A 24,814-nucleotide genomic window follows, 5' to 3' on the forward strand; every position below is an offset into this window, starting at 1 on the left:
AACGTATGTGAGTAAGTAATGAGTAAGTAACGAATGTAAGTGGTATAGTAAGCGATAAGTACAACACGTGACGCATCCGGACGACCCGGAAGCCTTGACATCAACCAGGCGATACTGTCAAGGTTCAATGTCTGGAGGTTCGGGAATTGTGTGAGTATGTCGTAAAGATGGGAAGGATCCAGAAGGAGGATGTCGTCGATCTGGAGTGCAGTGATGCTGGGGGCTTTGAATGTAGGACCACAGAACACTCTGTGGCAGTAAAAGGGAGGGCGTCCCCATAACACCCAGATCCTACGCAAGGACGGAAAGCACCGAGCTAGGATAGAGAAGAAGAGGGGATAAGTCGGTGCCTGCAGCCATCGTGGTTCTCGAATCTCGAATTCACGGACGTAGCTCCGCAAGTGGGGCGCATTTTGTAGACGTCGACGACGACTATAGATTTCCGCGGTAGTCAAGGCACATATCACTAGTTTGCGGAAGAGGAGTGACTGGCAGTATGGGACCCAGGCGCGGCAAACCAAAGCACATGCGTTGACGTCAAATCGCCACATGTCCAAGTAGGCTTCTTCGAGCAGTAGATCCATGATCCAATGGACAACTTCGAGCGGGAGTAAGCACGACATTGGTAGCCTGAGGGACAGTGGGTGGGGGTTCTCGACAAGACTGAGTCAAAGCTGTAACGGACCTTCAAACTTCACACATCATGTTCGCAGGCAGTTCACAGGCCTGCTTGATTCCTGGCGTCTAGCTTCAGATTTCGACGCAGTTGTTGCCCTCGCTTCAGAAGATATACGCAAATGGAGTCTCTGCTCGTACGCTTGCATGTATGATATGTACTACCGACCCAGAAGTGAAGTGCTCCCTTTTTCAGGCTACCGTTTGCACACCTTTATGGGCTGTCCGCAGGCCACCCCGGTATTTGCACATCGAGGATGTTTGGAAGATTGTGACACAGCTCCTCGAAAAATCGCAGGTCGCTCGATAACACGTAATCCGCGCAGACACAACAGAGCCCCAGCGTCTCGCGCATCTCTGGGCTGCGATGCGTCTCGACGAAGACACGGAGACACTGCTGCCTCGTAGACGCGCCCGCGTCGCCGCCGAGCGCACCCACCGCATCCCCCAAACTCCTTAACAGCTGTGGCAAACGCGCACTGCTCGTCGGCGGGTCGCGAGCGACGCACCCTGGCCGCGCGGGGTCACTGAAGTCGAGCATCCTTTGATTGAACGCGGTACTCCGGACCTCAGTCTTCTGCTGCGCGACGAGGCAGCGCTCGAGGTCATCGAGCGCGAGCTTCTCGGCGGTCCCGTCTGCGCGCCGCGCCGCGTGCAGGAGCGTGTGCACACTCAGCGAGCAGCGCATGTACAGCGCGGCGGGGAGCAAGCGTGCTTGATTGCATGTGCGGAAGAGGTTGACGGGCTCATCGCGTCGTTGCGGATGAATTTGACGAGTGGGGTGGTCCGGCCTTCGTGTGCGCGCCACGCTTGGAAGTCGTCCGTGAAGACGGACTCGAGCCGCTTGATGGCTGCTGTGTAGATGCGGCTGAGGGCGTACTTGTGGCCGAGACGTGCGAGCAAGAGTGCTGAATGCGGCTGGCTCGTCGAGCCTGAGACAGGTGCCAGGAGAAGGGGGGATCGGGACATGGGTAGAGAAAACCGTGAAAGCAGCACTCACTCGGGCCCATCGTACAGAGCATGCAAGAGGTGCTTGAAGTCGTATGCGGTGTCTTTAGTATGCACGACAGGACAGCCCTCCACCTTCGAGGCCTCCCCGAACGTAGGCTCCGCCACCGCAAGGAGGGTCTTGAATGCTTCGGAGTGGCGCAGGAGCACGCTCTTGTGAACACGGAAGGCCGTCTGAGACTGTGCGATGATCACGACGTTACCGTCTGCGAGCCAGAGTGGACGGTCTATCTCGAGTAGGGGAAGGTCCAGAAGCACCGTGTCGTTGCCGTCGCATTCGGCTTTGGCACGCTTTCGGAGCCGCCCAGAAGGAAGTGATATAGGCAATGTTTCGGCCACGTCTGTGATATAAACCTGCTCAGCGTCCCTATGAAAAAGCTTCATGATCGAGTTCCAGCGTAGGTGCTCATGTTGGAGAAGAGGTTGAGATAGGAGTAACTTGGCAAGAGCGCGCATGGGCGCCAGAGTAAACTGTGGCTAATAACTCGCGGGATGGATCGTCGCAGCCACCATGATCACTATACATCGCACCACACAGGGATATATCTCAGAAAAACATCGCATGGGTAATCACTAGCACCAACGAAAAATCCCACAACGTTGTATGGAGAAAGGGACTTGCGCACAGGACGGACCGCCTGTGGCTGCCACTGGGACGACCGGCAGCTTTGAGCATGGTCACCTGCATACGGAAGGGGACTTGCGAGAGGAGATGCCCACGTCCGTGTCGGAATGTGCGGGAAGGGATTGGCCGGGCGGGGAGTGGGGAGCCGGTGGGTGTGGGTGTGAGGAGGAGCGGAGGCGAGTCGGGCGCGGGCGATCGGAGACGGCCCACCGAAATGTGGCCCTGGCAGATGCGGGGTAAGCTGAGCTCAGGCTGCCCCAACCACTTGAGAGTCGACCGCGAGCGCATAACCGGTGTCGTACCATCTTCTCCGACTGCACATCCTATCCCCGCTCCCTGCCGCTCGTATCTCGTAACACTTCCTCGGACAGTCTGCGGTCAGCAGCTGTGCTTTGTCGTCTGACACCCTCTCCTCGGACTTCCATCTTCCGGATATCCGGATCCTTTGCTAAACATCCACCGGGATTCTCTGCTAAACGGACCCTATTTGCCACATACCTCCTCGCCCTGGGATATCTGGTCTTCGCTGTACTCGGATCCCGAACATACCACAAATGCCCTCAAGTAGTCGCCGCCAACACTCAGGAGTGCCCGCAGACATGGCAGCAGCAGGACCCTCGTTGCCCACCGCGAAGACCATCCAGGTCGACACGAGAGGGGCCATGATCCTGGACGAGGAGTCGCCAGAGGTACGTCAGCTGCACCCCGCATAGCGTCAGACCGCACTTCTCAGATTCTCGCGATCCGCGCTGTACACCTTTGTCCACACAATCGCTCTCCGCGACGCACCCCCTCTATCGCGCGATCAGACGCGCGACAGCCGCGGAATCTACTTCCCAAACTACATCGAGCCCGTCTCGCACATAGCGGTGGATGTAAGTGCGCCGTCCATCGTCGTGTGCGCGATCTGCTCACGCCCGCGCGGCGCATTAGATCGGGGGATCCCTGGCCAAGGTCATATACTTCACGCGATCCACGAACCCGCCATCTTCGCCCTCCCAGATCGCGACGCGTGGATCGAGCCCAAGCGACATCTCGACACCGCCATCCTCGTCGCCCGGCAAGGACAGCCCCTTGTCCTCACCACCCCTGTCCGGGAAGCTCAACGGCTACCCCAAAGGCGCGCTCACGCCCGCGGTTCTCGAACAATGCAATGGTCATACAAACTATCTTGACGTACCGCGGCACGACGCCGCCCTCGGGTCCTTCGCCGCGGAGAACACCACGGCGTCCGCGTCGTCGACGCTGAACGGCACCGCGACCGCGTCGCTCTCGCCCGAGTCCATCAGCAACCACAGCCTGCTGCACGACTCACTGCTGCGGCGCGCGTCCGTGCAGCACTTCCCGGGGGGCTCGCTCAACTTCGAGCGGTTCGAGACGGAGTACATCGACGAATGCGTCGAGTTCATCCGCACGCTCATCGAGCGCTCCGCGGCCGTGAATGGCGTGCCTCTGGGCGAAATGCGGCGTGGGGTGAAGGTGATCGCGACGGGCGGCGGCGCGCACCGTTTCTACGAGCTGCTCGGGGAGGCGCTGCAGGTCGCGGTGCACCGCGAGGACGAGATGGCGTGCCTCATCGAGGGCCTGAAGTTCATCACGCTCATCCCGGACGAGGTGTACTACTTCTCGGACGAGCTCATCCACTCCGTCTCGCACCCGAGCCAGGCGCAGCTCGAGCGCCCGAGCCCGGATCCGCCCAAGTACGCGGTCACGTTCGTGCAGCACCCGGTGCCGCAGCTTCCGTGCCTGCTCGTGAACATCGGCTCGGGCGTGTCGATCGTGAAGGTGGACGAGGACGGGTCGTTTGAGCGGGTGAGTGGGACGAGTCTGGGCGGCGGCACGCTCTGGGGGCTGCTCAGTTTGCTCACGCCCGCGACAACGTTCGACGGTGAGATTTGCATTCCCGCGCGTATCGTGTGGGCGTCACTGACAGCCCTGATAGAGATGCTTGCGTTGTCGGAGAAGGGCGACAACGAGACGGTGGACATGCTCGTGGGCGACATCTACGGCTCGGACTACAGCAAGCTCGGACTGAAGTCAACCATGATCGCGAGTACGTTCGGAAAGGTGTTCAAGAAGCAGGGCGGCAAGCGGGGCACGTTCACCCCGGAAGACATCAGCAAGAGTCTACTCTATGCAATATCGAACAATATTGGACAAATAGCGTACGTGCCGCCTCCTGTCTCATTGCGCCGTTTACGTGTCGCGCTCTTAGCTTTCTTGGCTGCACCGGTGAGACAAGTACGCTTACGCGCGATCACGCAGGTACATGAACGCGGAAAAGTACAATCTAGACCGGATATACTTTGGGGGGTACTTTATTCGAGGTACGTCATGCACGGCGTCACAGACGTCCTGCACGGCCGCGCGCACGTCCGAGCGCGAGCTTGTGTGGCCGCACAGAACGCACCACCTTTCTGACGGCGGGCTGACTTTGCGACGCAGGTCACGCGGCGACGATCAGCACGCTCTCGTACGCCATCCGGTTCTGGAGCAAGGGCACAAAGCGCGCGCTGTTTCTGCGGCACGAAGGATTTCTGTACGTGTGCCTTCTCTCGCGATTGGCGTGGCGCGGTTGGCTGATCATACGATGCTTATTGCGCGTGGCGCTATCCAGGGGCGCTATCGGCGCATGGATAAAGAACATCGGCGAGGACGAGGGGGGCGAGAGCTAATGCAGATGCGGTCGCATTAATTGGAGACGCACAGGGGTGGGTTGTATCTATCAGAGTGGGCTGATCTAGTAGTGTATGTGTAAGTATAATACGACACCCATATAGCAGTCTGCCAGTGGCGTGGCGTGCGGTGCGACATGGGCACTGCATTTACTGCGTTTGCGAACCCACGGTGACATCGGAAGAGATGGGAGACTGACGGCGAACATGGGATGTTCCTCGGAGTCTCGAGGGCCTGCGATGGGATACCTGGGAGAAGAGAAGCGTACGAAGATAGTACCGGGCAGGCTGCGTCGGAGGCAAAGGAGCATGCATAATCAGGCGTTGTGGGGCGCAGAGGGCGTTCTCGACTCGGGATGACGCCGCGCCGGCGTCATGCCTGCGCTGCGTGGAAACACGTGCACAGACATCCGGATATCGAGATCCATAGCAGCTGCCACCGAACAAGCTCTTTCAGCCAATGATGGGCGCCGTGCAACGCGGTGTGTTCTCAAGCATCCAAGCACTTCCGCTGCCGGCATCACTCCCAGGCATCCCGGAGCTCGCATCCCTCGAGCACCCCGTCTCGCACCGCGGCGGGTCGGGTCGGGTCGGGGCGCGGTTTAGGAGCACAGCTGTATAGGAATGCAGACGGAGGGGTTGGAGGGCGACAGCTTCCGAGGGGTGCGGAAAGTTTGGCGGCCGGGGCCCTGGCAGGACGCAAAACTGCTATAAATAGGCGCCCATAAACGGCCGATTATACCGAGTTGGTAGTCATCAAGCGCACAGGGATGAACTCACAGGCACAGCTCTGTCTCTCTTTCCTAACCGTCCCATATCAACTGTCACAATTACTCACCTTCCATTTCAAACGACCGCCGCTTCCCAGCCGCCTGAGACTGCCCTACTGGCCCCGGTGGGCTGTAGCTGTATAGCAGCGTCCTTTGCGTGCCATTGTCTGCTGCCATAAGGGACGATCGATGTGTGCAAGGTCCGGACTAATGGGAGAGAGGCAAAAAGATGGGTGCAGCGCTCTGGCGGGGGAGATCATTGCAGCCGGCCGATGTCGGCCATTTGCAGCTGTGATGACGGATTTCAGTGTGCGTCCATGAGCCCGTGAGACATGTCGCTCGAATGCTCCTCTCCTCCCTTCTATAAGCTCTCCTTGATTTTCCATTAGCCCCTCCGGTCCCCCTATACGCTCCTTCCCTCCCCCCGCCATCTTCGCCGCCCCGCCCCCTCCTCCCCATGTCCGCCCTGCACCCGTCCCTCGCAAATTGGGACCAGCCCTCTGCGGCCTCCTCCAAGCTCCCGTCAGCCAAGGACAGGTCCGACCAGGCGAAGAAGCCCCGTCACCGCCATTCGGCCTCCCAGCTCGCTGCCCTCAACGCGCTCTATGAGAAGAACGAGCACCCGCCGTTGGAGGACAGGACTGCGTTAGCACACCGGCTCGGAATGTACGTCCCCCCGCTTGCCTGCCGCCTGCTTTGCGAGCCACAGCTCACCGCGGCTGTGGCCGACCGTGCAGGGAGACAAAGACGGTCAACTCTTGGTTCCAAAATAAACGCGCCTCGTCAAAGAAGCGGCACAAAGCTCCCCTCACTCAATGCGAACTCCCGCCTATATCTGCCTTGATAGCCTCCGTTTCTGCACCCCCCGCACCGCTTGCGCAACATCAGCTCGTCGACTACGACGATTACTCGGACGACGAACACTACCACCCATTATCGCACCAGCTCGGCTCGCGCTCGCCACCACCGCAGCATACGCTTTTCTACGCCGGCAATCCCCAGCACACACATTTGTTCGAAGGCGAGGGATCAATGCCGCGCAAAGCCCGCTCCCGCCCTAGCGCCGCACAGACGGAGGAGCTGAAAAAGTTGTACGAACAGAAAGCGCACCCGACGAAGGAGGAGCGGGAGGCGCTGGGGAACAAGATCGGAATGTGAGTCCAACCACGGCTGTCACCCGGTTGTCAGACGACGCCGCGAATAGAAACCCGGACGCTGATTGTCCTTGTTCTCCTTCCGTGCCCTTAATTGCCTTCTAATCCCGTCAAATTCCCATCACCTCACCCCGCGTGATAGGCGCTATCAAAGTGTCACAAACTGGTTCCAGAACCAACGCAGCATCGCGAAAAAGCGCGAGGAGGCTGCTGCCGCCAAAGCCGCCGACCGCGACCTCCCGCCCTCGCGTGCCTTCACCCCGACGCTCCTTCCACCGAGCTCCAGCGCCGCGCACCCGTCCCTCGCGGTCCCGCCCGCGACGTCGCACCCCTCATTATCGGCGCTTCTCCACCCACCGCGTGCACGCCGCTCACCAAGCGCCGCCCCCAGCAGTCGCCCAGCGTCCCCACGCGCTTCGCCCTACCACACCCCAGCCGATCGTTCATTCGATGGCACCCACCGGCGCCCTCGCCGCACGCGCCCGGAGCCTTACCAGCTCGAGGCGCTCAAGAAGCTGTTCAACCGCACACGCACGCCCACTATCGAGGATCGCCACTTACTCGCGGCCGAGATAGGTATGGACGTGAACAAGGTCACGAACTGGTTCCGCAACCTCAGGCAGTCAGACCGGAAGCGTGCGCCCCAGAACGGCAGCGCGAGTGCGGAAGAGGACGACGACGGCGACAGCATGGACATGGACGACGATAGGTCGAGCATGTCCCGCACGGCGACGCCCGGCGTGGGATCGTCCTCGAGCGTCGAGTACGTCAAGATCGAGACGGACGACAAACACCACTTCCACCACACGCACCACCGCGGCCCGTACGCGCGCAGTGCCCTTTCGCGCTCCCACTCCGACATGGGCAGCGACGAAGATACCCTTCAGGAGGCGGTCACGCCGTCTCCGGAGTCATCTCCGCCCCCGTCGACTGTTGCATCTACGTCGAGCCTCGCGCTCCCATTACCGCACGCGCGGGAGACGAAGGCGTCGCTCGAGCGGTATCCGTTCGAGTACGCGCAGTACGAGCGCGAGCGGATGATGCCCTCGCCGATGCCTCCCATGGAGACCGGCGTGAAGATGGAGGACGCGCTCCTTCTGTTAAGCTTTCATCACAGTACTGTTGTGCACTAGTGCAAAAGTATGTCCACCTTGTAAGTCTACATCTGATTTCTGTTGTAGTTCTCTGTCTGACGTCCCCTGTAGGTTAATATGTACATATGTAATCTGCCCGCCGATGGACAGTTCGCGCCCCCATACACGCTGCCCTACTGCCGCATCATCCCTTCCTTCGTTCATCCATGCATGCGCCACCTCCCCCCGTTCGCATGTCGGCTCGCTGTCGGTGCCCCCGCCACGAACGTTTTACCCGTTCCCAACCTACCTTATTAGTTTTACTCTATAAACTAGTGTGTCCGTTCCGGAGTTTCCGCTCAATCCGCTTGTTCTGCTGCATCGTCCTGTTATGCCATGCCTCTTCCCCGTCCGTCTGTTTGTTTCAGGTCCATCACTGTCGTTCTGTACTGGCCCTTACCATCTATCTATTGTTTCACTCTCAGCGTCAGCGAAGCGCAAATATGAGACCTCAGTGAGTGCGCAGTGGTGCGGGAGGGTACCGGTGGGCGTTAGTGGGCGCCTATGGCGGATCGCGCATTCTGGGTGCGGTGGAGGTGGTACGTTCACATCGTTGCAAGTATACGCCCACCAACCTCGACAACAAGTCGTCTCATCAGGATCGCGCCTCTGCGTCGCGCTTTCCGCGTAGTCTCCCCTCAAACACGCCCTCGAGCGACGCGCTGCTCTCGTCACTATGTCTGGCCCGTCCAGTTCTGCGTCGCCTGCTCGCCCCCACAAACGTGCCAGACACAGCGCCGGACCGGACTCTCCAGGTCCGAGTCTCGCAGACGTCGAGCGCGACCCGGAATTTTGGCTTGAAGACGGCAACATCGTCGTCATCGCCCAGAACACTGCGTTTCGTGTGCACAGGGGCGTGCTCGGGCGCCGCTCCGAGGTGTTCAGCGGGCTTTTCGCGGTGCCGCAGCCGGAAAATGAGGCCGACGTCGAGCAGCTTGGCGGGTGCCCGGTGGTGCGCGTCCAGACTCGCTGCACGACTTCAAGCACTTCTTGCATGCCCTGTATGACGGGATGGCGTGAGTGCAAGTGCCGTTTCTTGAGCAGCGTACCCAGCGTTCGAGGGTGGCACAGAACAGAACTGACCAGATTTTTCTCAGCGCCTACGTGATGGACAACGGACCCGTGAAGTTCAGCTTGCTCGCTGCCCTCCTTCGCCTGAGCCACAAGTACGAAGTCAACCACATCCAGGAAGCAGCGCTGCGGCGGCTCAAGCCCGCCTTCCCCGACAACTTCGCCGCTTGGAAAACATACGAGTCGCCGTCGCTCGAGTTCTGGCCTGATACGCACCAGGCGCGAACGGCCGCCTCCCAAGTGGACATGGCCCCCGGAGAACCGATCGAGGCGGCGAACCTTCTCCGTCGGTGTGGGTACGACGGCATGTTGCCCGTTGCGCTGCACATGTGCGCGACGCTCGACATACACGTCCTCCTGCACGGGGCGGCGCGGGCGGACGGGACGCGCGAGACGCTTGCCGTAGACGACTTGGAGCGGTGCCTCGTCGCGCGCGGGACGCTCGAGGGACGCAGCGCGGAGTTCCTCCATCGTATGCTGGACTTTGAGCCCGCAGAAGGCGGCAGCTTCTCGGGTGGCATGCACAGAGAGTGCGCCGGGCGCATCCGTAGGGCGTGGACGGCGACGGTGCGCTACCTCAAGGACCTTGAATGCGAGAGCGAGGTCACGAGGCGCGCGTTTCTCATGGAGGTCCTCAGCGAGGCGGAGGATGATGTGAAAGCCTGTAACGTCTGCCTTGACTATGTGTCGTCAGACGAGCGGGAGTTGAGCCAGGAGCTGTGGAATGATCTCCCTACGATCATGGGCCTCCAGGTCCCAACATGGCCGCCTACCTCGGACGTTGCTTCGTAGTGAAAGTATGTGGTCCGCTACGCGATCTAGATAACTCAATTCACATCACATGGCGGCTCGTTCGTATAGACTGAATCTCACTCTAAATTTCGGCTCTGCTCACAAATTACTTGTGTGCGTCTTTGACCCCATAGAGTTGCAGGGTGTCTTGAAGGCTGACATCTACAGAACACAGCGATGTAATGACGCGCTTCATTCTTCGCTATCGCCACAAACAATATACCTGACATGCTGCGTACTTGTACACGTGAGTCCTGACTCAGCATCTAACAGCAGTCGACGGTTCATACGAGCTTTTTTCTACTTTGCCAGCCAGTGTCCGTCGAGTTCCGTCCCGCTCGCTTGTTCTGCTGCTGCATCCTCCAATCCTGTTGCGCCATGTCTCCCCCATCGCTCTGTTTGTTCCCAGCATTGATGTTATCGTTTACTAGTTTTACCGCCATCTATCAGTTCACACTCAGCGAAGCGCAAGTACGAGATCTTACATGAGCAAACGAGCAAAGTTCAAAATCATATCTGCCGTCAGTGTTTTTTGGGGCCTCCTAGCTTGACGATACTGCTACTCTTTCCATTTATACTCCCGTTTTATAACTCGGAACACTTTCTATGAACGCACGCCACCGATCATTCAGTAGTAGATAGATGACAGGTCTATGCTGGAGGATTGAAGGCACCAAATGGGCGCCTATAGGGCCGATTGTGTGCACGCGAGTGGCGGTGGCGGAATGGCCACACTTGCACTGTATATTTACCCCACCAACCCCGCCACTCTCCTGCAAGTTACCTCCACCCACCTGCGCATACCTCACAAGCACTCCTCCAGAGACCGTATTGCTCTTCTGTCGATATGCCTCGCCGATCTCGCTCCCCATCACCTCATCGCCCGAACAAGAGGGCTAGATACAGCACCGAACCCGACGCTCCCTCGGGGGCAGAGGTTGTGCACGACCCAGACTTTTGGTTCGAAGACGGCAACATCGTTATCGTCGCCCAGGATACCGCCTTCCGCGTGCATAGGGGCATCCTCGCCCGCCGCTCCGAAATGTTTAGCGGGATGTTCGCGGTGCCGCAGCCGGAGAACGAGGCCGACATCGAGAAGATCGACGGATGTCCGATGGTGCGCGTTCAGGACTCTCTGCACGACTTCAAGCACTTTCTGCGTGCACTGTATGACGGCATGGAGTGAGTGCTTGCGTCGTGTTTGCTCCCGTACATGCATAGGAGGGTAGATCTAACCCGGGCCACATCTTGTTCAGCGCCTACATGATGCGTGAAAAGGAACCGGTGGAATTCGGCAAGCTCGCTGCCCTCCTTCGCTTGAGTCACAAGTATGAAGCGGGCGATATCCAGGAAGCCGCTCTTCGGCAACTCAAGCTCGTCTTCCCCGACAACTTCGAGGCTTGGAAAGTCTTCGAGACACGGATATCCCAAATTTGGAAGAAGCGACCGCTGCGGTCCCTACCGGTCGCTATCGAACCCGAGGAGTTAATCGAGGCGGTCAACCTTTTTCGCAGGTGCGGGTACGAAGAAATGCTGCCCGTCGCACTGCACATGTGCACGATGCTCCCCATACGCACGCTCCTACGCGGGACGAAGCGCGCGGACGGAACTCTGGAGACCCTGTCTATCGACGATCAGGAGCGGTGTCTTGTCGCACTGGGGACGCTCGACGGGCGCAGCGCGGAGTTCAACCATCGGATGCACGACTTCCAATGCTCAGTAGGCGGCAGGCCTATATGCGCTGGACTCGGACCATGTCGCCACCCCCTCCGTGCGGCGTGGACCTCGACGGTTGACATTCTCAAGAGGAAGGACAAATGCGAAAGCGAGACTCCGAGGCGGGCTTTATTCGTGAAGTGCGTCGACGAAAGCAAACACAAGATGGCGCAAGCTTGTGACGTTTGCAAGAAGTATGTGGCATCGAGCCATCGGCAGTTCATCGAGGAGCTGTGGAATGATCTCCCCGCGATTATGGGCCTCAAGGTCTCGACTTGGCCGCCTAGCTCGGTGGTTACGCTTTCATGAAAGTGCGTAGGTCCAATACCCCATCGAAAAGACTCTGCTCACACCGCATGGCGTCTCATTCGCACAGGCTCGGTATAACTTTCGGTTGCGCTCGGCTCACAAATCGCTCCCGGACACGACCGGCAATCCCGCACATTCGCGACACTTCGTGTAGGCTCATTACAACATCCACAGAGTAATGTACAATACAGCAGCGTACTTGGTGCGCTCGTGTTACCACAAACACTTGATGGGACATTCCGGAATCGACGTCTGCATGCACACGTGAGTCCACAGCAACACTCAAGGATCCACACGAATGGGTCGGTACACGGCGTCCGCGTTTAAGGAAACTATGTCTGCATCCTGGGTAGGCGTCTCGCGTATCCAGCACCTGCATGTCCTATACTAGACGTACATGCTGAGCGCTGATGGCTGCCCTGCTGCACCCTGACTTATAAAATTTCACTCTTTCTCCCCTACCCCCACCTACCTCCACAGTCTACGCAAAAAAAGCCCACCCGCCCCACACATGCCTCTCATACTCGCCCCATGCGATCGCGACCCGCGACCCCTCAAACGCGAACGTCTGTGTGGGGATGAGGCTCTCAAATCCCTCACCAACGACGCTGAGCTCTGGTTCAGAGACGGAAATGTCATCATGATCGCTGAGGACGTGGCCTTTCGCGTCCATAGGGGCGTTCTCTCGCGCCATTCCGAGACCTTTCGGGGGCTGTTCAAGACATCGCGACCTGCGGACCTGGACGCGGACCTCAAGGTTGACGGGTGCCCGGTCATTCCCGTCCAGGACTCAGCACACGACTTCAAGCATCTGCTGCATGTCCTGTATGACGGCTTGGAGTAAGTCCTCGCTCCTGTCCGTGCGCTTTTGTTTACTGACAAGACCATCGCATGCAGCACCTACCTGGAGCCGGGCAAGCCGATCAAATTCGGGATTCTGGCGGCGCTCGTGCGCCTCAGCCATAAATACCAGCTGGATCGCATCTTCGCAATCACCCTCAGCCTCATGAAGGTCGTCTTCACCGACGACTTCCAAGCGTGGCGCGTCCGCGAGAGCAAGACTGAAAGCACGACCGGGGTCAAAATCAAGGACACGGACGCGATCGAGGCGTTCAACCTCCTGCGCACCTGTGGCCAGCTCGAGCTCCTCCCCGTCGCACTATATATCTGCTGCGGGGTCGAAACGCGCGTGCTCCTGCGCGGCGTCATCCGCGCGGACGGCTCGCTGGAGAAGCTGCGCGACAGCGACCTGGAGCGCTGCCTGGCCGCGCGGGACGTCCTCGAGCTGCAGAACGCAGCGCTCAACCGGTCGGTGTTCGACTTCGCGGACCCCGCTCGGCACGCCTGCCTCGCACCCAGCACGTGTCCCGTCACCTTGCACAATGTGGGGCATATGGCGGGCTTGGGCACCAAGTCGGAGACGGAGGCGCGGCGGCTGTTCCATCGAATCCTCGCGGCGACGCCCATGTCCACGGTGGTATGTGCGTCTTGCGCATCCTTCATCACCTCTGGGCTGGCCACGTTCTACGAGAACTTGTGGCGCGACCTCCCCAAGATCCTTGACCTTCCCGTTTCCACCTGGGTTCCCGCCACTTGAAGCCCTGGCGGTCAAGGAGGTGTCCACCGTGAGTTGCTACCATGCTTTGCTGCGTGCGGATTCCCAAATTGATAGTTCATCGAAGTTTGCCCGTCCCGTTCGTACACGTCTTGCGTGTTGCTCGCACACTAGAGGCCAGTATTGTCGATAAATTACATTCATGTACCTAGTTCCTACTCTACCGCCCCCATTAAAAATGTTATATAGCCTCTCACATTCTAAGTCACGCTGCAGGCATACTGATGCCGAAAAGGGTTCGATCCCAAACGTTATCAGGGCGAAGATGACCAATGCAAAAAGTGAACCCTGCCCGGATCGAACGGACGACCTTGAGGATGTCCCTTGCACGGATTGCTCCGTAGGCTGGAATCTCACGCGCTACCACTGTGCCAAGGGTTCATTGACAAGGAAGCTGTGCTGCTGTCCATCACGGTTTCGTCTCATCACTATGTCATCCTGACCACGACCTGACGAACGAACTCGGAAGAAACAACATATGTGGTATAATATCATAGAGCCTCAACAAACGACCCAGCATCTACTAGTGTCGCGCAAACCCTGGAGAAACAAAAAGCATAACTTAGGCACACCGGCGCCATTTTACAACCGCTGCAGTAATCGGGATCCCTATGCTACCCGTGCGATGTCCTGTGTGAGCACGTAACGATACCGCGGTAGGCCACTCTTTATGCCTTCCAGCGCAACCTTGACCTGGCTCATCGGGAGCTCCTCGATCCACGGAACGATGTTTTTCTCGGCCGCGAGTTCCAACATCGCGATAGCATCCGCTTTGGTGCCCAAGAGCGAGCTCCCAATAGATGCCGCGTTCCTCGCCAGGATGGCGGGGTGGATGGAAGGAAGCGGGTCGTCGATCGGCGGAAGACCGACAGTGATATACCGCCCCTGCACGTACAGCATGGAGAGGATGCTGGGCAGCGACGTCCCAGGACCGAAGTGATCGACGGTGGAGATGATGATGTCCAGGGTGAACTCGTGCGCTTTCCAGAACGCCTGTAGGAGATATATCAGCGGAGGGCGAAGTTCGGGTACAAGCACCTAGACGAACCTCGACGTTGGTATCAATCACATAGTCGGCACCCATACGCTTCGCATCGTCGGCCTTCGCGGTGCCCCGAGTGAAGGCATACACCTCCGCTCCCAGGGCCTTCGCGAAGAGGATGGCGTAGTGTCCGACGCCTCCCACGCCGATGACCCCCACCTTCTTTCCAGGACCGCACCCGTTCATACGGAGCGGGTGGAAGACGGTGAGCCCACCGCACATCATAGACGCAGCATGGCGGGACTCGATTTTCTCCGGGATAGGGAACACGAAGCGTTCGTGCGCCCGGATGCCTGTGGAGAATCCGCCCTGACTAGGAATGCCGTCAACGTGGTTGGCGTTCTACAAGTGAGCGAGATCAGCAATTTATCCGCGTAGGCTGGAGCCGAATACACCACTCACCAAGGCGAGCACAATTTGTTGACAGTAGTTCTCGAAACCCTCCTTGCACGGACGGCACTCGCCGCAGCTCGAGACCCCACCGCCAACGCCGACACGGTCGCCCGGGCGCAGGCCCTTGACCAGCGCGCCGACGCGCGTCACCTTCCCGATAATCTCATGCCCGGCGATGGTGTGTCCGTCGCGCGCGGCGCCCCAGCTCTGCCTCAGGACGTGTACGTCCGAGCCGCACACGCCACAGTGCGTGATAGCGAGCTCGACGTCCTCGGGCCCGAATGTCTTCGGCTCGAAGGAGACGAGCTCGAGGTCGGACCACGCCGAGGGGTCTGCGGAAGGGGCGAGCGTCCGTGGGTAAGCATACACAATATACACCATCATATATCAGGGACTGCGTCGCTTGAAGGCGCGTACCGTACCTGTCATGGCGTAGCCCTTGAATTCGATCTCGTTTGTAGAAGACATTCTAGCGAGTTGATGGTAGGTGGGGCTGTTGACGGTAGTGGGCTTTGGGGGTAAGCGAATGCGACCAGAAAGTGCAAGGGAGTTGATGAGGATCGCTGGCCGTGCTGTGAGCCTTATATATGCTCCTCGACTCGTAGTTGCTCGGCTGAAGAGAGCGGCTAGCCCTCTCTGGGGACCATGCTGCCGCTGTAATTTGTATCCAGTCCGCGTGAGATCCCGACGAAGCGAGAAAGTGCATCTTCTGGCAGCGCTCCGCTGCCACAGGTCGCCCAAGTCGTATGGAAGCATCCGTCGTTCCCACCGAGTCCCAGCATTAAATGCATCACGAGTCGAAGGATGCAATGAGCATCTACACTACGTTATTCAGCGAAACCTATGGGACCGTCAAAGAACACAACCTCACCTGGTGCAAGTAGCCAGACCCCCGTTTTGTGGCAAACACGACTTGCCACAGAGACTGCGCGGACTGAACCGGCGTACCTGGGGTTAGTACGCGAATAGCCGTCTCGGGTGTATGTAACCTGCGCGATTCTCTAAATCAAGGTGGCGATACACCCACCATCCGGGGACCAGTCCACGCGCCTGCAAATCAAGAGAATAGAACGGGGTATATTCTCCAATATACATTCACGCACGATATCGAAACAAGCGGCTGCCCCGCATCCTTTCATCCATCGACTTCACCGCGCCGCAATACTGAGAGTATAAGAAGCAAGTATGTGCACCGGACCCGCGACGCCACCGATACTGACTTCACGGACGGGGCGACTCGAGCGTGCGAGGGCGCCCGGGAAACGGCGAAGGCAATATACGTACAAGAAATACACAGCGAATCAGGTCCGACGCTCCTCCACAGCTAGGGTCACGAGCTCAACTCCGCGCGAATCAGAAAGGGAAGAAGAGGTGGGGAAATGGGGACGCCGAGCCTTCGAAAGATCAATGTATGGGGCCCATCAGAGCCCGACGAGCCGCAGAAGCAGATAGAGGGTCGAGCCAACAAAGCGGATGGCGGAGAGACCAGCCCTGTGAAGCGACGTTCTGTTAGTGCGTTCTCGGTGGAGAAGGAGCTAATGACAACGCACAGGGCATAAAATAGGAAAGTAAGGTAAGGGTTGAACGTCGCGTCGGACGTTGAGTTGACGTGGTCCTTCACCCACGCCGTGAACGCGGTGGAGGTAAAGACCAGGATCATCAAGCTAATTGGGCGTCAGCGCCTGTAACCCAAGCAATAGTTATCAGAATGCTCACATGTTGGTGCCGACCCACGCCAGGACGACGTTCGTACGGCTGTTGCGATCGTGATCAGCCTGCTTCGTCGCGGCGTCACGGTGCTCCTTCTCCTCCGGGGGCTTGAAGGAGAGCGCGGTGCGGGACGCAGACCACAGCTGGTCGACGTCTTCGCGGGCGGTCGGGAGCTCGACCTCGAGAACGTCCTGTCCGCCTTCGCCCTTCACCTTCTTTGCGCCGCCAAGGTCTTTAGCAGAGCCGTTGTCACCCTTGGTACCCCTACAACGCAGTTAGCGATACATTCCCTAGGCTGAGTGAATGAGACGGTGCGCACCAGGTGACATCGTGCAGGTTACACATGGCGTACATCACTAAAAAGACCAGGTTAGCATGTGGTCTGTCAGGCTACTGCAGCATTAACGTACTCAGAATGTTGACGTCTATTGGAAAGAAGTCATTAGCATCACATTCCAACAGAATATAAACGGCTTCTTACAGCTGGGCAGGAAGAACATGTATTGGATGAACGAGGTGAACATGTGCCATGGCTCGAGGTGGATGATCGATCCGAAGAGGTAGAGACCGTATGTCGCGGCAAGAGATATGACAATGTCGCGGAAGGTCGCGTTCGTTTCGACAAGGCTGTAAATCGTTCCGTCAGCATGACCATTCTCTTGTGACAATGACATGAGTCGGAACACCACATACTGAGGGAAGTCCTTCCAGCCTGCAACGGTATGGGGCACCGCCATGTAGACCGTGTAGCCCGCGCACCATCTGCAGAAGTAGCGGAACTGTCAGTCAATAGCCGTGGCGAACGGAAACGTGATGCACGTACAGCGTGATGACATTGCATAGACCGAACAAGCAGATGCAGACAATGTACGTCCACTTCGAACCTTGTGGACGGTTGCCGAGCGAACAGACCAAGATGATGAAGAGCAGGCCAAGGTACAGCTATCGGACATCGCGGTCAGCCACGCCCCTCTCGCGGAAATAGACGGTGCGAACGTTACCTTGAGGAACACTTCGAAGACCTCGGGGCCGGCACCACGAGCGAGGAAGTTGAATGCGTCGCTATCGACGTCTGCTGTTGCCGAGGAGACCAGCTAAAGTCATTCCCAAGTACGTCAGCGATCCCCACACTATCTACAGCGTCGGCAGCGGAGACGGTAACTCACGAAGAAGAAGGCCAGGTAGAAGTTTGCCAGAGACGTCCACGTAAAGATGAGCTGGACGGCGTTGTAGATGAACTCGATCTGAACCAGACGGCGTCAGATGGCTGCACTGGACAACGGCGTAAAAACAAGGCGACAGACCTGTAGGACGATCTTCCGGAAGAAGTTTTGCCCAGACGTCCAGATACGGAACCAGAACACGGTGGCATGGACGGATGCGAACAGAGAACCGTTGAGCCAGCGACGACGCTGGGAGATGAACTCCGGGACCGAGGTGGGGACATCGGTGGAGGCCTTTGCGCTCTTGACGTACTTCAAGCTAGAGGGACCGTAAGCATAGCGCATACTCGTTGAATGCAGCGACTTACACCCAAGCCTCACGCCTCTTGGTGACGATCTCGAAACAGAGGATACGATCCTCAGCGAGGTACATGTTCCGCTCTGCGCAGTGGGCTCAGCTGCTGGTCAACACAGAAAGTGCATATAGGCGTACCGAACAAGCCAGCGTTACTTGAACCGCCGTGCATCGTCTCGCCCTTGAAGTAGGACGCGAGCGGACCCTTGCCGTCGGGGCCGTTCTGGAGCGCCTTGTAGCGGTACGCGCTGAAGGCACCAGGGAGCACACTGATGTAGCCGAAGACACTCTCGAGCGGCTTGTCCAGGATGTTAGACATCTTGTACTATTGTCGAACAGCATATGTTCAGCCACCGTGCGTAGAATATAATGGGACGCGATAGACCAACCTCGAAGTTCTGGGACGCAGCCAGCGGACTCTTGAACAGAAGACCGCATCCCTTGCCAGTGTCAACGCAGATTCTGTTAGGCTGTGTGAGTGGATACACAGCGTGCGCCCACATTCAAGACTCACTCTCCACACGCGCCACCGACACCAGAGTGCTTGTCGAAGCCTGGAAGATGTCAGCGACCATGCCGTCAAGATATTAGTGCCGAGACCCACATTTCCAGAGCTCGTAGATGGACGTGCCCGTCGGCTTCGTGCCGACATCAAGAAGGATGCAGACTGTTCCCACATATCAATAACTGTCAAAGCCCCTGTAGGAACACGAGGCTTACCGTTGGGCTGAACTAGGGGTCCGAACGCGTTGAAGAACCAACGGTGACTGGACGGTTGCAATTAGGATAAGCGCTGACATGCTTCGCGCAATCGATATGCCCACCTGTTCAGCTTCTTCTTGTTCTGCTCCTTCAGACAGAAGATGATCTGGACGGGGCAGGCGCCCTGCGAGACTTCGCCGCGCTCGGTAACCACGACGTTTGAGGTGTATCTGGCGCAGCTGTCAGCAGGGTCCCTCGATCATGTTCGGAGTTATGGGTATTCACTCGAAGATGTGCGCCGTCACGTCCTTTCCAGCAATGGAATCCTTGGCGACACCTTCCTGGTAACAGCCCATCTACGCGTGTCGTTAGACATCGCAGTTCCCGCTATATCTCCGCGGGAAACACTTACGAGCGTCAGGACCTGCAGGGTACGCTTGTTGATCTTGCTCCGGCCGTCGGAGACGACACAGACGACAACCTTCTTCCAGCCGTCAGGACCCCACATCTTTGACTTGTTCCTGCTGCACAAATGCGCAACGTTCTTGAGCACGCTGCGGGCAAAGTTTCGATTAAGCGACAACGTTCGTCAATTTCAACGCGAGAAGCTGCGTACGCGTTCATAGTGCGGGTGAACAGCACCTCGTCCTCGTTGTACATGGTCATCACGATGAACAGCTCCGTGCGGCGTCCGAGCAGGTACGGGCGCAGCGAGTACTTCTCGCGCATGAAGTCGTCGGGGTCGCACGTTGCGGCAGTGTACCGGAGCTTGGTCATCTCCTCAATGTTGTCCATACCCTTGGGTACAATGTGCGACGGGACCTGCATGTCGAGCACGAGGTTGCCCTGCTGAAGCTCGACCTGGCGGACAGACCGCCGCTTCATGAGCTTCTCCTTTGCGGTGGACCAGCCTGCGCTGCTCATGCTGCTCTGCGCGTGCAACATACCCGGGCGCTGCTGGGGCGGGTAGTTGCCCATCGGCTGCTGGTACGGGATGGCGGGCATGGGCGGCACCGCGACCTGGGTCATCTCGTGGGGGTTGAGGTGCGCCTGGGACCCGGCGTAGCTGCTCTGGTAGGACTTGGTCGACTTGGTTTCCCAATTGGCATGGGGGTCGTAATCGTGTTGCACATAGTCCGGGTGGGCGTAGTTCTGCTGGACCGCCGGTTGAGCATAGTCCTGGTAGTGCTGCTGCGGAGTCGGCTGAGGGGGTTGGGGGTATGTGTAGTTGGGCGCAGCATTGTGAATGCTGGCCGGGGGATGGTCAGGGTACGCGTTTGCGTACGGATCGTGTTGCTGGCGATAAGCCATGTCCGCGGGGGGTGGGGGTGTGAGGACTTGAGTTGGATACCGGGGTTACCCAGGAAATGAATGAGCTGGATAATGAGTGACTGTCTCTGCTGCACGACGAAACCACCAGGGAACGACCGAGAGAGAACGACGGGTCCCGCGGAGGACAGGGAGATGAGAGAGCGGAGGAAAGAGCAAGGGAGGCGGTGAGAAGGGAAGGCAGGGAAAGATGGATGGCCTGCGTGATCTGCAACTCCAACCCGGCACCTTTCCCTTCTTGCCTTTCTCGGCTTGGCATATCACCCGACTGCGGTTGCTCGTTGCTGCCCAATTTACCCCCGCCACATTTCCTAGCATACGATATTGACAAACAGCACCTCTACACACACGTTTGCATGTTCTGCTCAATATTCTGTCCGTCGTGGACAGTGTAGACGGCCGCCGTCGGCTGCAGACCGACACCTTTGTACTGACTACGCGCGCTCGGCACTGCACGGCATCCGTTGGCAACAAAGCTGAAGGCGTGAAACCGGCTGGTGGCCGAACATAACAGATAGACAGGCCGCAGCGTAAACGGGGTAACAAGCCCGCTCTCGTCCGTAATACCACGCTCCATGTTCTTGACTTCTGTTCAATCAATCCATGGACACGACGGCATGGCGTCCCGGACAGGCTCAGAAGAGGAAGCAGCGCCATACCACCACGGGTTGCAGGACCCGTCGCGTTGGCAATCCCAAACCAGACCGACGACACCGGGCACTGCCCTGACGCACGCGCACGATAGAGATGAAGCTCCTGGTGGGGTCAAGCTGAGGTCATGAGTATCACACGCAACCGCAGAGATCATCAGGTACAAGCCATATATATCGTCGAAGGCAATGTAGCAGACGAAGGGGCTACATGATGAGACGCGACGTGTGGAATGACGTAGAGTGTGCAGTCCCGAATGGATTCCATATGACGCCGCACGGGGCATCGTATGAGTGGAAGACGCTGGGATGACGGACTCGGGGGTTGTAAGGCGGTACGAGCGTCGAGCTGTCTGCGGAGTGTTCGCACCCCTCCAGACGGCGGTGAGCAGAAGCGAGCCGGTCCGGAGGCAGAAGCACCCAAAAAAGAGACACCAGACCGGCCGACGGCGCGTAAGACAAAAACGGCCGATCTTCCTCCGGTGTGGCTGGGATTAGGCGGCTGCAAGGCGACAGAGAGCGAGACAAGGCGAGGGTCGTGTGGGCGAGAGCCGTGAGCGTGGGGCACGAGGAAGGCCGGTCAGCAGAGCTCGGCGGTTGAGTAATGAATGCTGCAGCCAAGCGCCGGGCGCCAGCCGGATCTGGAGGGCTCGTAGACGTATACAGAGGACAGCTGTGGCAGTGGGTGACGGAGGTCGGTGACTGGGGCGGCAGCGGAGAGCACAGCGAACGTCGGCGGGGGATGGGAGGGTGACGATGGAGGAGGCGAGTGGAAGAAGAGGAAAAGGTGATCGATGGACCGGGGTGGCGTGTTGCTTGGTGAATTCGGCAGAGTTCCCACGGTGCTGTGTCCGCCACCTGGGCAGCGCCGTCGTCTGCGCTCTCTCTCTTCTCCTCCTGCCCTTGTTCTCCTTCCCCCTCCTCCCTCATAAAGACCCCCTCTCCTCATCTTCCATCTCTCTCCTCCCCCTCCCCCGCGCAGACCTCCACCCTCTTCATTCTTCGTGAGTATTCTTTCATTCTAGTCTCCCGCTCGTGGCCACCCCTCCCCCTCCCGTCGCTGCCTCGCGGTGGCCACGCCGCTCGGCTTTGTCCTCCTGCCGAGACCGCCACTGCACGTAAAGATTCAGCAAGCTTTCCTGGTCTCCGATGGGGCCTTTTTAGCACCTCTGGGCTTCGTAGGCGGCTGCGCCGATGCTGTGCCCGGCGTTCCCAGGACGTCTTCGCTTTTCAACTGCCACACGCCTCCCCCCTCTTCCTTCCCCTTTTACCACCACATCCTGCACCTCCGTCTTCTCTCTTCTCCCTCTCGCACCATCCTCCAGTGTACTAACGTTCACCCACATCTAGATTTGCTTCACTCTGATCATCTGAATAATCAATGGCCGACTCATCCTCTCACCGTCTCGACCTCCGTGTCGGCGGCAAGTACAGGCTGGGCAAGAAGATTGGTTCGGGTTCCTTCGGTGCGTGACAAAGACAACCTCCCTCGGTGCGATGGTGTTGATGCGTTGGACTTTGTCGCAGGTGACATCTACCTTGGAATCAACATCATCTCTGGCGAGGAAGTCGCCATCAAACTCGAGTCCGTCAAGGCTAAGCACCCTCAGCTCGAGTACGAGTCCAAGGTCTACAAGACTCTTGCTGGTGGTGTCGGCGTTCCCTTTGTCCGTTGGTTCGGCACCGAGTGCGACTACAATGCGATGGTCATCGATCTCCTTGGTCCCTCGCTCGAGGATCTCTTCAACTTCTGCCACCGCAAGTTTAGTCTGAAGACCGTGCTCCTTCTGGCCGATCAACTGGTGCGTGTTTTTCGCCGATCTTCGCTATGTTTCTGGACCGTCCATGTATGCTTGACTAATATGCCACGTCACGCAGATCTCCCGCATCGAGTACATCCACTCGCGCAACTTCATTCACCGCGATATCAAGCCCGACAACTTCCTTATGGGTATTGGCAAGCGCGGAAACCAGGTCAATGTCATCGATTTTGGCCTTGCGAAGAAGTACCGCGACCCCAAGACCCATCTCCACATTCCGTACAGGGAGAACAAGAACTTGACAGGAACCGCCCGTTACACGTCGATCAACACCCATCTGGGCGTTGAGCAAGCTCGTCGGGATGATCTCGAGTCTCTCGCTTACGTTCTCATGTACTTCCTCCGTGGCTCGCTCCCGTGGCAGGGACTCAAGGCTGCGACGAAGAAGCAGAAGTACGACCGGATCATGGAGAAGAAGATGACCACGCCCACCGACCTGTTGTGCCGCGGTTTCCCCAACGAGTTCGGTATCTTCCTGAACTACACCCGGGCGCTCCGTTTCGACGACAAGCCCGACTACTCGTACCTCCGCAAGCTCTTCCGCGACCTGTTCGTCCGCGAGGGTTACCAGTACGACTACGTCTTCGACTGGAGCATGCAACGCGCCATGGACGAGGGTGCCAGCTCCAGCAACAAGGCTGCCACTGGCCGCCGCAAGGTCCTCCAGGAAGAAGAGGAGCACCGCGTCAGCGACAGGATGTGAGTTCCAGGCGCAACTAAGGTTCGCCCCCACTTTTACTCACCGGGTCTAGGCTGCGCTCCCACACTCGTCAACAGCAGCAGGCCGCCGCGGCCGCAGGGGCTGTCGGCCAGCAACGTCCCATGCGTCAACGTGACGAGCACTGGTAAACGCCTACCCTTGTCATGAAAGGGAAGACGTCGTCGTAGCACGTCCGGGTCCGACCGAGCATGGGGGGTGGAGGGTAGATGCAGGGTGCGCTCGGTTTTGGTTTGCTGCCAATCGGTATGGATGCCTCGGATGTCGGATTGTCTTTTGGTCGGTCGCGTCGCTCGTGTGGGAGCGAGTCGGTGGTTCGCTGGTTGGTGGAGCTCGTCGCGGGAGCAAGACGTGCGGGTGGATGATGGACGGTCGCGCGGGCCCTTTTCTGGCCAATTCGCCAATCAATATGGCGGCCGGCCCTGGCTCGCGCAAGAACGCTACCGGTCCCCCTCCCCTCGTCGACTGGTTCGGTCTCTCGCGAATACCCTCGATCCACGAACCGGGTGCCAGCGTCAAGATCGCGCACCCGACACGCGTCGTCAAACTGCCAGGTTCTCTTTTCTAGTACGGACGCTATTTCCTTTCACGCCGTCTCGGGCGGCCTGCGCGTGCGCAAAGGTCTCCCGAGGTGGCCGCCTCACTCCTCTCGCCACATATCCCGCCCCCTCGCGCCGTACTCCGTGATGCAACGTCCCCTCATCTCCTCATGACTTACACCTCACCATATCGCACGCATCATCACGTCTTCACCCACGTTCTCCTTGTAAATATTTTCTCATCCCCGTTGCGTCGTTATTTGTTCAGCACGACTATGCGCCTTGTGCGCCCATCCCCTCGTTAATATCTCTCCCATTTTCCAGGTCCCTTCCCATCATCATCACCGTCCTCTCGCGTCTCCATATTTGCCTCGTTCTCGTTACGATTGCTGCATCTTTTGTTTCCTCTCTCCTCCACCTCTTCGGTGCCCGCTACCAACACGGCCGGGACCCGTCGAGGGCGAGCAGGAAGAGAGAGGGCTTCGCGGTCGGTCGGGGGCTGGCAGGGGGTTGTCCGGGCCCGCTTCGACGGGGTAGCGGGGCTGCGAACGCCGTGCGGGGATGGCTGCGAGCTGGTGCTTGCGGCTTGGCCCTCGCGGTTGTTCCCCGCTGTGGGTTGGTGGTGGTTGGTAGAAGGCGGAAGGTGCGCGGCGTCATAGACGGGACCAGCAGCAGTAGTCAGACGCGGTATCGTCGCGTACGCGTTGTATCACTATATCAAGTCCCCACATCCCATCCGTACTCTTGTAGTACTACTTCACATATCCCCTCCCATCGGCGTGTTGCAGAGCTGTTACGTCGGTCGTAGTCGTCATATATTCAGCGAATAATACTTGTTATTCCGTACTGG

General features: G+C 58.5%; 9 protein-coding genes and 1 non-coding gene across 10 annotated transcripts; 6 read left to right on the forward strand and 4 right to left on the reverse strand.

The window, feature by feature from the left end:
• Positions 1-889: 889 nt before the first annotated feature.
• TRAVEDRAFT_16314 (uncharacterized protein) lies at positions 890-2,139 on the reverse strand (the record flags this gene model as incomplete). Its single annotated transcript, XM_008033540.1, has 2 exons — positions 890-1,466; positions 1,676-2,139. 2 exons carry the CDS (start codon positions 2,137-2,139, stop codon positions 890-892), a joined length of 1,041 nt encoding a protein of 346 aa, XP_008031731.1.
• A 768-nt stretch (positions 2,140-2,907) lies between these two features.
• Positions 2,908-4,983, forward strand: TRAVEDRAFT_110093 (fumble; the record flags this gene model as incomplete). The annotated part of the gene is made up of 8 exons (XM_008034537.1): positions 2,908-2,997; positions 3,118-3,183; positions 3,242-3,484; positions 3,590-4,196; positions 4,251-4,473; positions 4,574-4,635; positions 4,754-4,847; positions 4,926-4,983. 8 exons carry the CDS (start codon positions 2,908-2,910, stop codon positions 4,981-4,983), a joined length of 1,443 nt encoding a protein of 480 aa, XP_008032728.1.
• Positions 4,984-6,210: 1,227 nt separating this feature from the next.
• Positions 6,211-8,040, forward strand: TRAVEDRAFT_41551 (homeobox-domain-containing protein; the record flags this gene model as incomplete). The annotated part of the gene is made up of 3 exons (XM_008033922.1): positions 6,211-6,419; positions 6,491-6,907; positions 7,050-8,040. The coding sequence occupies 3 exons, from the start codon at positions 6,211-6,213 to the stop codon at positions 8,038-8,040; spliced, it is 1,617 nt and encodes a 538-aa protein (XP_008032113.1).
• Positions 8,041-8,716: 676 nt separating this feature from the next.
• On the forward strand, positions 8,717-9,903 carry TRAVEDRAFT_41552 (uncharacterized protein; the record flags this gene model as incomplete). The annotated part of the gene is made up of 2 exons (XM_008033923.1): positions 8,717-8,982; positions 9,138-9,903. The coding sequence occupies 2 exons, from the start codon at positions 8,717-8,719 to the stop codon at positions 9,901-9,903; spliced, it is 1,032 nt and encodes a 343-aa protein (XP_008032114.1).
• An 847-nt stretch (positions 9,904-10,750) lies between these two features.
• On the forward strand, positions 10,751-12,140 carry TRAVEDRAFT_158080 (uncharacterized protein; the record flags this gene model as incomplete). Its single annotated transcript, XM_008034538.1, has 3 exons — positions 10,751-11,085; positions 11,160-11,930; positions 11,996-12,140. 2 exons carry the CDS (start codon positions 10,751-10,753, stop codon positions 11,926-11,928), a joined length of 1,104 nt encoding a protein of 367 aa, XP_008032729.1. The 3' UTR covers positions 11,929-11,930; positions 11,996-12,140.
• Positions 12,141-12,439: 299 nt separating this feature from the next.
• TRAVEDRAFT_16318 (uncharacterized protein) lies at positions 12,440-13,525 on the forward strand (the record flags this gene model as incomplete). The annotated part of the gene is made up of 2 exons (XM_008033541.1): positions 12,440-12,768; positions 12,826-13,525. 2 exons carry the CDS (start codon positions 12,440-12,442, stop codon positions 13,523-13,525), a joined length of 1,029 nt encoding a protein of 342 aa, XP_008031732.1.
• A 300-nt stretch (positions 13,526-13,825) lies between these two features.
• Positions 13,826-13,924, reverse strand: TRAVEDRAFT_t13. Its single transcript has one exon. It is a non-coding gene; the product is annotated as a tRNA-Trp (tRNA).
• A 228-nt stretch (positions 13,925-14,152) lies between these two features.
• On the reverse strand, positions 14,153-15,446 carry TRAVEDRAFT_16319 (GroES-like protein; the record flags this gene model as incomplete). The annotated part of the gene is made up of 4 exons (XM_008033542.1): positions 14,153-14,536; positions 14,592-14,927; positions 14,988-15,310; positions 15,401-15,446. 4 exons carry the CDS (start codon positions 15,444-15,446, stop codon positions 14,153-14,155), a joined length of 1,089 nt encoding a protein of 362 aa, XP_008031733.1.
• A 596-nt stretch (positions 15,447-16,042) lies between these two features.
• Positions 16,043-20,385, reverse strand: TRAVEDRAFT_158082 (chitin synthase 2). Its single transcript, XM_008034539.1, has 21 exons — positions 19,525-20,385; positions 19,321-19,462; positions 19,194-19,264; positions 19,031-19,138; positions 18,927-18,973; positions 18,811-18,873; positions 18,721-18,760; positions 18,596-18,668; positions 18,345-18,531; positions 18,220-18,292; positions 17,993-18,170; positions 17,855-17,932; positions 17,690-17,782; positions 17,512-17,630; positions 17,382-17,450; positions 17,170-17,315; positions 17,099-17,113; positions 17,008-17,044; positions 16,695-16,952; positions 16,529-16,642; positions 16,043-16,469 (listed from the first exon to the last, which is right to left on the reverse strand). Exons 1-21 carry the CDS (start codon positions 20,217-20,219, stop codon positions 16,400-16,402), a joined length of 2,676 nt encoding a protein of 891 aa, XP_008032730.1. The 5' UTR covers positions 20,220-20,385; the 3' UTR covers positions 16,043-16,399.
• A 1,417-nt stretch (positions 20,386-21,802) lies between these two features.
• On the forward strand, positions 21,803-24,807 carry TRAVEDRAFT_25423 (casein kinase I). The gene is made up of 5 exons (XM_008033615.1): positions 21,803-21,891; positions 22,238-22,353; positions 22,415-22,689; positions 22,766-23,428; positions 23,485-24,807. Exons 2-4 carry the CDS (start codon positions 22,269-22,271, stop codon positions 23,408-23,410), a joined length of 1,005 nt encoding a protein of 334 aa, XP_008031806.1. The 5' UTR covers positions 21,803-21,891; positions 22,238-22,268; the 3' UTR covers positions 23,411-23,428; positions 23,485-24,807.
• The last annotated feature ends 7 nt before the right edge of the window (positions 24,808-24,814 follow it).

Source organism: Trametes versicolor (assembly GCF_000271585.1).
Source record: "Trametes versicolor FP-101664 SS1 unplaced genomic scaffold TRAVEscaffold_1, whole genome shotgun sequence".
Taxonomy (NCBI): domain Eukaryota; kingdom Fungi; phylum Basidiomycota; class Agaricomycetes; order Polyporales; family Polyporaceae; genus Trametes; species Trametes versicolor.

Bases quoted from the DNA above. Each gene is read 5' to 3' on its own strand.
- TRAVEDRAFT_158082 (XM_008034539.1), bottom strand. From the start codon at position 20,219: ATGGCTTATCGCCAGCAACACGATCCGTACGCAAACGCGTACCCTGAC. The intron at 18,874-18,926 runs GTAAGCCTCGTG...ATGTGGGAACAG, and splicing joins ACCCCTAGTTCAGCCCAACG to TCTGCATCCTTCTTGATGTC. The intron at 16,643-16,694 runs GTGAGCATTCTG...ACGCCCAATTAG, and splicing joins GCGTGGGTCGGCACCAACAT to CTTGATGATCCTGGTCTTTA.
- TRAVEDRAFT_25423 (XM_008033615.1), top strand. From the start codon at position 22,269: ATGGCCGACTCATCCTCTCACCGTCTCGACCTCCGTGTCGGCGGCAAG. The intron at 22,354-22,414 runs GTGCGTGACAAA...ACTTTGTCGCAG, and splicing joins GATTGGTTCGGGTTCCTTCG to GTGACATCTACCTTGGAATC. The intron at 22,690-22,765 runs GTGCGTGTTTTT...CACGTCACGCAG, and splicing joins TCCTTCTGGCCGATCAACTG to ATCTCCCGCATCGAGTACAT.